Source organism: Dipodomys ordii, unplaced genomic scaffold (assembly GCF_000151885.1).
Source record: "Dipodomys ordii isolate 6190 unplaced genomic scaffold, Dord_2.0 Scaffold251, whole genome shotgun sequence".
Classification (NCBI taxonomy): Eukaryota; Metazoa; Chordata; class Mammalia; order Rodentia; family Heteromyidae; genus Dipodomys; species Dipodomys ordii.
In genome coordinates, this window is record NW_012267467.1 from 105,675 (window position 1) to 114,467 (window position 8,793).

The 8,793-nt window shown below is 42.2% G+C and overlaps 1 protein-coding gene across 1 annotated transcript in view; it reads right to left on the reverse strand.

Annotated features, from left to right (window-relative positions):
- The window catches only part of Dnah14 (dynein, axonemal, heavy chain 14), a gene marked incomplete at its 3' end in the record, with an annotated part of 224,776 nt that overhangs the window by 102,002 nt on the left and 113,981 nt on the right, over positions 1 to 8,793 (reverse strand). The window contains 4 exon segments of the mRNA XM_013036175.1: positions 3,844 to 3,966; positions 4,903 to 5,147; positions 6,753 to 6,828; positions 7,636 to 7,914. Coding sequence (XP_012891629.1) covers positions 3,844 to 3,966; positions 4,903 to 5,147; positions 6,753 to 6,828; positions 7,636 to 7,914 — 723 coding nt within the window.

Consider the following 8,793-nt stretch of genomic DNA (forward strand, 5'->3'; position numbering starts at 1 on the left):
GGCAGAGGGAGGCAGCTCTGGCTTTCTTTTTCTTGGCCCTCAAACAGCAAACCTGAGTCTTAACTTGACCAGTTTGTTTAATTTCTTCAGTAATCTCGCTGGGTTGCATTGTAGTATGATGAAATTCATATTTAAACGTCTCAAGTGGGATGGGAAGCCTAAATAAGGTGTGTGGCTCATCTCATGCTTTCCTCCAGTCCCCTCTCTACCGTGAGAGTGGAAAGAGAATTCTGCAATCCTCTGGACAGAGGGCTAGCCCATCTTTTCCCTTTCAGTCAGTGCTATAACCAGGCAAGGATGCTAAAAGGTTTTACCTGTTGTTCTGGGTCTCAGGGTATGGCTCAGGGGTAGAGCAAGCACTGGGTTTGCCCTCACTCTTTGCTTTCTGTACTCACCCCATTTGCTTATCCTCCCCCCAAGTTAATGAAGGCAGCCACAGGCCCTCGTGGAGGGACCAACCCTTATTGTGGAGAGGCACCCACCTAGCAGAAAGCATTGGACACAAGGCCCCTGAGAAATGCAAGGTCCACGCTGCAACCTCTGAGGTTTGGGGGCAGAAGCAGCGCTGTTTCCCGAAGTACGGCCCAGGCCCTGCGCCGTTGGGCGGTGGCCCCACAAGGCCCTGCTCTCCCCATCCTCTCCTGCAGCTCGCGTGCATTTATCTAAATCCACTTCTCTCTTACTGGACATCAGTACAGGTGCCTGAAGCAGTCAGTTCCCATGTGCTTATTCTCCGCCAAGGTGCCACAGGCAACAGGCTGCTGAGTGTGCACCAGGCCACCCCAGTGTCGCAAGCGTCTCCTCACCAAGCCTCTGCCAGCAGGGTCAGCTACGTCAGGACTCTTTTAATGTCATCACTTCATGTCCAACTACTAAAAGGTGTATTTAGGGTGATAAAAATCCTATTTTTAGCTGGGCCCTGGTGGCCCACACCTGTAATCCTAGTTACTCAGGAGGCTGAGATCTGAGGTTGCGGTTGAAGACAGTCAGGGTGGAAAAGTCTGGGAGACTCTTCATCTCCAATTAACCACCAAAGCAGGGAAGTAGGGCTGTAGCTCAGGGGCAGTGTTAGCTCAGAGGGAGAGCCCAGGTCCTGAGTTCGAGCCTCAGAACCAGCCAAAAAAGGAAAAAAAAGGAACTATGCCTATTTTTCCTGTTTGCCACAACCGCTCCCCATGTCAGAGCAGTGTATGTGGAAAGGGGTGACCTGGGTCAGAATGCATCGTAGTCACAAACTGCTTTGTTAAGTGGCAATCCCTCAGTACAACTACCTAGAGATAACAAAAACTTAAACAAAAAAGAAGAATGCCTTTCACACCGTGAACTCATTCTTCTGTAAAGCTGTGTCAGCTGCTTAGGGTTGGGAGTCTGCCCAGCTTTATCTTTTCGCCCTGCTATCCTTGAACTTTCCCATTCAGGTCCTCCGTGGGAACCTTTTTTCTATTACATATCTGCAACCAGGAGCAAAAAGGGCAAAGAGGAGAACATATATACCCTCCTCTCTTTAAAGTTATTTAAAAGGATCATCATCTTCCCACTTTTCTATGGAAGAATGAACCATTTATCATTGATCTTTTTTAATATTCCCACAAAAATAAAAAGGTATGTACGTTAGAAACTGAATGGTTAATGTGTCCTGCATCTCCTGATAACAAACAATTAGGATTATTCTTTTAAAATACAAATTCTATGAGGAAAAGCCTCAGTCACTACGGGTGGTTGCTGAACAATCCTACAATGCTTCATATGTAAACTGGTTTTCCCTGGAAAAAGGATTTTGTGAAAAATTCGGTTACAGATTCAGCTTGGAAACATGTTTGCATGCAGAAAGTTGCAACCAGAAGGAAGCAATGTCTTAGAATAGAGCTGGAGAAAATAACACTGGTTTCCCAAAGAGGAAGATATATTTTATTCATAAATAACTATCATTTATTGGATATTGGAGTTATGAATAAATGATATTAGTTATACCTTTTCTCAATAACAGCAAAAATCTAAGGATAAAAATGACCAATAAGCTAGGCATTGGTGGCTCATGACTGTAATCCTACCTACTTAGGAGGCTGAGATCTGAGGATTGTGTTCACAACCAGACAAAAAGGTCTATGAGACTCTTATCTGCAATTAATCACCAAAAGAGCCATAAGTGGAGCTATGGCTCAAGTGGTAGAGTGCTAGCCTTGAGCAAAAAGCTAAGGGACAGCACCGGCCGAGTTTAAGCCCCAGGACTGGGAAAAAAAGCAAACTAAACCAAAAAAAGCACAACACTCCCAAAATCAATAATAGCTCTAACATGAAAAACAATGTAGGTGTTTTAAATAACTAAGTCTGCTAATATGTACTGGATGGTAAAATATTGTACAATATAATCTTGGTGTTTCCAGCCAACATAAATGTAGAATTAGATCTTTCTGAGAGTTGTATAATTGTGATAGTCGTGGTTTTTTTCTCTCAAAACTTCCTGCAACCAAACTTTGAAGTTTTTTGGTGAGAGAAATGTGACCTCAAAGCAATTCAACTGTCATTTATTAAATGTCTTACGCACATGCTCTTACACACAGGTGATGGGTTACATTCCAGTAAACCTACAGTAAGTTGAAAATAGGGGATTAAAAAGTGTACTTCCTAATCTAGCCTTCTGAGCATCCTGCCTCGGAACGCTACGCTGAGTGGTGGGGGCCATGGCCTGGCCCCCAGGCTCGGCTGACCCACAGCTTTGGTTTGCTGCACAGGAGAGAGCCCTGTGGCTTATTGCTAGACTGGGAAAAGATCCAAATTCAGAATTCAACATATGGGTTCGATTGAATGGCAACTGTTTTCATAGTCATGGAAAGTTGGAAAAACCATAAGCCAAGGACTCTAAAAAGAGCTTTAAACTTCTACCCAGCTCCTGAAGTGTGGCTCATTCCTGTGTCTCCTGTGACAGGAGAAAATTGAGAGAGTTACTGTGGATGGATGTCTATGTCATAAGTAGTAAAAGTATGACTACTCTTTTGTAAACTATTGGCTTTCTTTATAACCAAGCAGAAGATCTTTCATACATGTTTTTCCTATTTCAGAAGTGGTCTTTGCCATTTTCTCCTTTCATGTAGTCACAGCAAATTAAAAGAATAAATACTACCACTAATAAGAGTTTTAATGCATTATAATTTTACAATGTGCCTCTAAACAAATATACTCCACCCAGGCTGGGAAGGTGGCTCAGTGGTAGAGCGCTTGCCTTGCATGCATGAGGCCCTGGGTTCGATTCCTCAGCACCATATAAGCAAAAAGCAGGAAGTGGCGCTGTGGCTCAAGTGGTAGAATGCCAGCCCTGAGCTGAAGAGCTGAGGGACAGCGCCCAGGCCCAGAGTTCAGGTCCCATGACTGGACCCCAAAACAAACAAACAAACAAAAAAATATACTCCAAATTTCTCAAAAAGCAATATTCAAAGATTAATAAGGCATATTTAATAAACATAAATTAGAAACCATCTGTATACAATCTGAATCTATTAGTTCTCAAAGATGGAGACATAACTACTTACTTTTTTTTTTTTTTTTGGTCGGTCGTGGGGCTTGAACTCTGGGCCTGGGTGCTGTTCCTCAGCTTTTCAGCTCAAGGCGAGTGCTCTACCACTTGAGCACAGTGACACTTCTGGTTTTCCAGTGGTTTATTGGAGATAAGAGTTTCACAGACTTTCCTGCACTGGATGGCTTTGAACTTTGAACTCAGATCTCAGCCTCCTGAGTAGCTAGGATTACAGGCGTGAGCGATCGGCACCCGGCTAATATAGCTACTTTTTATATAGCACTCTCAGAATTTCAGAACAGTTCCAAATATGATTTTTAAAATATTCTTACCTTTATGAATTAGTGTATGAACACTAGGAACTAACTCTGACCAAGGTACAAATTCACATTGCTGTATATCGACAAAATATCCAAAGATAGACCGGTCACCAATTGGTAGATTGATACCTAACTCTGAAAATGATGAGTAAGAAAATCCAAGTAAGATTAGGGCTCAACTCAGGAGTGCTCACCAGCAATATGAACTCTACTCAAAAGGTAGTTTTTGAAGTAGAGGGTATATATTTTGAAGCAAAGGTTTATAAATAGGCCTGTGTGTCCCCTAATATTGAGTGGTACAAAAGCAAACTTACATTAGCTTTTTGTTCTTTCTATACACAGAAAAGGTAAAATTATTGTCTGATGTCCTTAGAAATCTTATTGCAAAGCCCTGCCTACCACCCTGTGCCTGGAAGCTAGCAAATGCTCATAATGTGCTGACTGTGGCCAACCCAATATGCCACTTATTTGTCACTCAGCTACTTTCCATTGTAAAAGTAATACTGTTTTTAGTAGGAAATTCTGACATCAAAGGGCTAGGGGTGCAGTGCTCTCACAGAAAAGGCCCTGGTTCCAAAGCGAGCATCGGGAGGAGGGTGGGCAGGACGTGCAGTTTCAGTGTCATGTTTTAGTACTCATCCTAGTTAACAAAACTCTTATAAGTAGATTCATATTTTATCTGTTTGATTTCAGCTCCAACAATCTATATGTTTATAGCTCTTTCAATCAGCAATAGTTGATGGGGAGGCTGCCATTTTAAAGTATAAGGTGGATTCCATTTGTTGCAATTGACCTCAAAACAAATACAGAGTAAATCCCAGGCTTTATAAAAGAACTGGAATTAAAAAAATTTAACAATCTACTATTCTTCACCTCTAGAAGTTTCTGTTTCACCGTGGTTGGGCTGCGGTTGGCAAGTTTTTGATTTGAGTGGAGTGAGGGTAATGCTATACTTATTAATAACTTTGTTTTTACCTTTTATTTTCACACATTAATCAATCAGAGCCCATCACAGTTTCTAATTAATATTCTAAATAAGCACAATAATGATTTTTTTCTCCCAGAACATACCTCTATGTGAATCGTGTTCAAATATTTCACGAACAAGGCTATCAAAATTATAGGTTACTTCTGCAAGTGAATTGTTTCCAAATGTTGAATGAAATATTACATCGTGTTCATGCTCATCTTCACGTTTTAAAGTTCCTCCAAAGGCCCAGGTAAATGCAAATACAAAAAGCTTTTGGAGCATTATTGCTAATTTATCTGGATTTTTCTCCAGAAACCATGCACTTTCATCCGTGGAATAGCTGCTTCTGGAAGGTGAAGGGTAAAAATTTTAGAAAAGAACAAATAAGTTTACCTTAATGTTCTGCCAGTTTCATCCTTAAATACTACAATTAAATGCTGATACAAAAATTTTAGGGCCAGGCACTGGTGGCTCACGCCTGTAATCCTAGCTACTCAGGAGGCTGAGAGACAAGCCAGCCTAGTCAGGAAAGTCCACGAGGCTTGTCTCCAATTAACCACCAGAAAACCAGAAGTGGTGCTGTGGCTAGCCTTGAGTGAAAAGAGCTCAGGGACAGTGTACTTACTAGATTACACTCTGTTGAACAGGAATTATACAACTTGTGGGCAGGACTAGGAAGGAAAACTGGAGAAAGCAAAGGAAGAGGTGACGTTGTCCAAAAAAAAAAAAAAAAAAAGTACTCATGCTGGGTGTGGATGGCTCACGCCTATAATCCCAGCTACTTAGGAGGCTGAGATCTGAGGATCACGGTTCAGAGCCAGCTCTGGCAGGAAAGGCCATGAGACTCTTATCTCCAACAAACTACTAGCCCAGAAAAACCTGGAAGTAGTGCTGTGGCTCAAGTGGTAGAGCCCTAGCCTTGAGCAAAAGAAATTCAGGGACAGCACCCAGGCCCAGAGTTCAAGCTCTAGGCCCAGCACCAATAAAGGGGGGAGGGAGGAGAAGAGAGATAGAGGAGGGGGGCAGGTGGGATAGAAGTACTCATTACCAGATTTACAAAATAGTAACTCCTCTATACATCACCTTTATAATAACAATTTCTTTTTAACTAAAAAAAAAAAGATGTTAGAGGGTACCTATGAGAAGACAGAACAATTGCTCTGCCACACCCTGGGATGGGGCAGAGATGAACAGAAGGCAATAGTGGGAATTTTTAGGGTCCCCTGGTAAAGGATGAGCCCAATAGGGGCTCAGGCTTGGATGACAAGAGTCAGCCTTGCAAAAAAACCAAGTCGTCTCCAGGCCTGAAAACTCACAGGGCCTGGAGAGGACAGAGTCCATTCAGAGGACACTACTCTAGGAAGGAAGGGGAGACCAGGAGGGGAAGTGGGGAGAGAGGAGGGAGGGGAGGCTGGAGACATGGCTCAGCTGGTAGAGTCACTAGCCAATGAACAAAAGTGTCAGGTACGGAGCTCAGCTTGAGCTCATCTCAGACAAAAATGAAAAAGAACGGAGAGGGGAAGGGGAGAGGAAGGGGAGGGGAGGGGAGGGGAGGGAAAGGAGAGGACAGAGAAGTGACATAACAACCTGGCTTCAAGGAGCCCCTGGCTGACGCCACGCACTGCAGCCAGGGGACTCACAGGACTCTGGCTTTATGAGTGAGACAAAAATGAAAAGATGCATCACTGCTTCAACCTTTTACATCTTATAAATGGCAGCTTCATAAAGAGATTCATCTCAATTTTATAACTTTCTCAAATACATACAGAGGATGGACAATTGGTCATAAAAGGCGCATTATTTTCAAACAGTATGCAAATTGTGCTTTGTTCTCTGAGTTGGAATGAAGTGCACTCAGGTGGGTTTTCACATTATGGCAAAGCCTAGCATGGCTTCTCGGCCACTAGTCCTGCGTGCTTCTGAGTGCGGGCACCACCAGAGTGTGACTGACCTCCTCTCATCCTTGAACTTGATTGTGGGAGCTTTTGGCTCCTCAGCTGCAGTGTCATTCTTGTAATTCTTATCATCTTAAAAAGAAGAAGATTTTGCACAATTAGCAACAGCTGGTTAGTGAAGGAGGCTGAGCCTCCAGTGCTGCCCCTTCTCTGAGCTCCACATCCCCACCACTTCCTCCCAGGCAGGGAGCCATTACTCACCCTTCTTACCTTATTTTTCCTGCTATTTTTAAAATACTGAAATAAAATTTACCTTAGAAAACACAGAAAATCCCACGGGAGAAAATGCACATAACTTTATCACTCCCAGATGGCAGCCATAAAAATGTTAATGTACTTCTTATATAATGGCTTATAAGTTACACACACATTTTAAATTTTAAACTTAAACACATTTAAAAAACTTGTATTCTTATCTAGCTCTTCAATTTTAAGCTGCTAAAATCCTTCACAACATACTTTTGCTACACTGTAATTTACCAACCTCTTCCCCCATTGTTCAAATTTAGGCTGTCTTATAATTGCAAATAAGTCTGCTTACACTCATACCACCAGACTAGCTCAGGATTCCTCATCACTGACTGTCCAGCCTGCCTCATTTCCAGTTTCTTCCACTCAGATGCACTTTCCACACCATTACTGGAGCAGTCAGTTTAAACAGCAGTTCTCACTTCACCATGTTCTTCCTCCACTTAAAGTCCTCTTTTTCTATAAGTGATTAGTTTTTTTAATGCACAGGTCTGCCATTGGTTCAAATAGGCTGAAAATTCTTGGCCTCTTGTTTTATTGTCTTTTATAAAATCTATCATGAATTGATAAAGTGTCACAGACTAGATAACACATAATGTCATTATTAGAATTAGGAGAATAAAAACTCACCTTGTCCAAAGCCTCCTTTTGTATTCATGAATTCAAAGAAAGAATCAAGAATTCTGCACAGGGTTGTAACGGCTGTTATGCTGTGCACAGGGAAGGGCTGGAATTTCTGAAATTTCTTTATAAATCGCAGACCCTCTGGGACACTTTTTTTAATCAATAATTCAAGACAGTTCACTCCTGATTGACTCATAATATTAGCAGTTTTCAAAAGCCATGTCTGAACATAAGGCTCCCATCCCAGGTCAACAGGGTCCTGATACAAAATAAAACATAGAATGTCTTATGGAAATGCAACAATTCTCCTACCTTCTTACTATCTTTTTACTGCATCACACCTGTGATGAATGACTATTCAGTGAAGGGAAAATGGTCATGGGATGATGTAGAGTCTTAAGCATGGTATTTCTTAAGACATCAGGCAACGTCTGATCATCAGCAGGCATACGCTGAGATCCCGTGCAGGTGTGGGCTGTTTCCTGACTATCTAGAGGCCATCAGCACCTGGCTCACACTATTAGATCAGAGCCAAGACTAACCATAGTTAAGTTTCTTGCATAGACAAATCCTTATTTTTGTGTGTCTTCTCCCTCTTCACCAGTCTCAGTGATGTGTTTCCCACGTTATAAGAAACATGGGATAATAAGGGGCCTCAGGAAATCTTTCTTCTATTGGAAATGCAATTCCTATCAGCAGCCTAGCCTGTCTACATAAAAAGTCCTGCTCACTAAGAGCTATGGACATGCTGACACTCGGCCTACGGGAGAAGAGTTCACAACTATGGTTATGAACTATAAACTCAATCACAAAGCTTTGTGGGACATAAACGTCTGAATTATTGGGGTCACGTTACTGGTCCAGAGGTAAAAGTAACTTAACCTGCTGCAGAAAGTGGCTAGTTACTATTATAAGCAACACACATTGTTAAAAAAAATCTGTCTTGAAAACTCACCACACACACCATTGCACACCACCTATGAGAATTCACCATGTACACCATCACACACGGCCTTCTGAGAACTCACCACATACACCATCACACACACACGGCCTTCTGAGAACTCACCACGTACACCATCACACACACACAGCCTTATGAGAACTCACCACGTACACCATCCATCACACACTGCCTTCTGAGAACTCACCACATACACCATC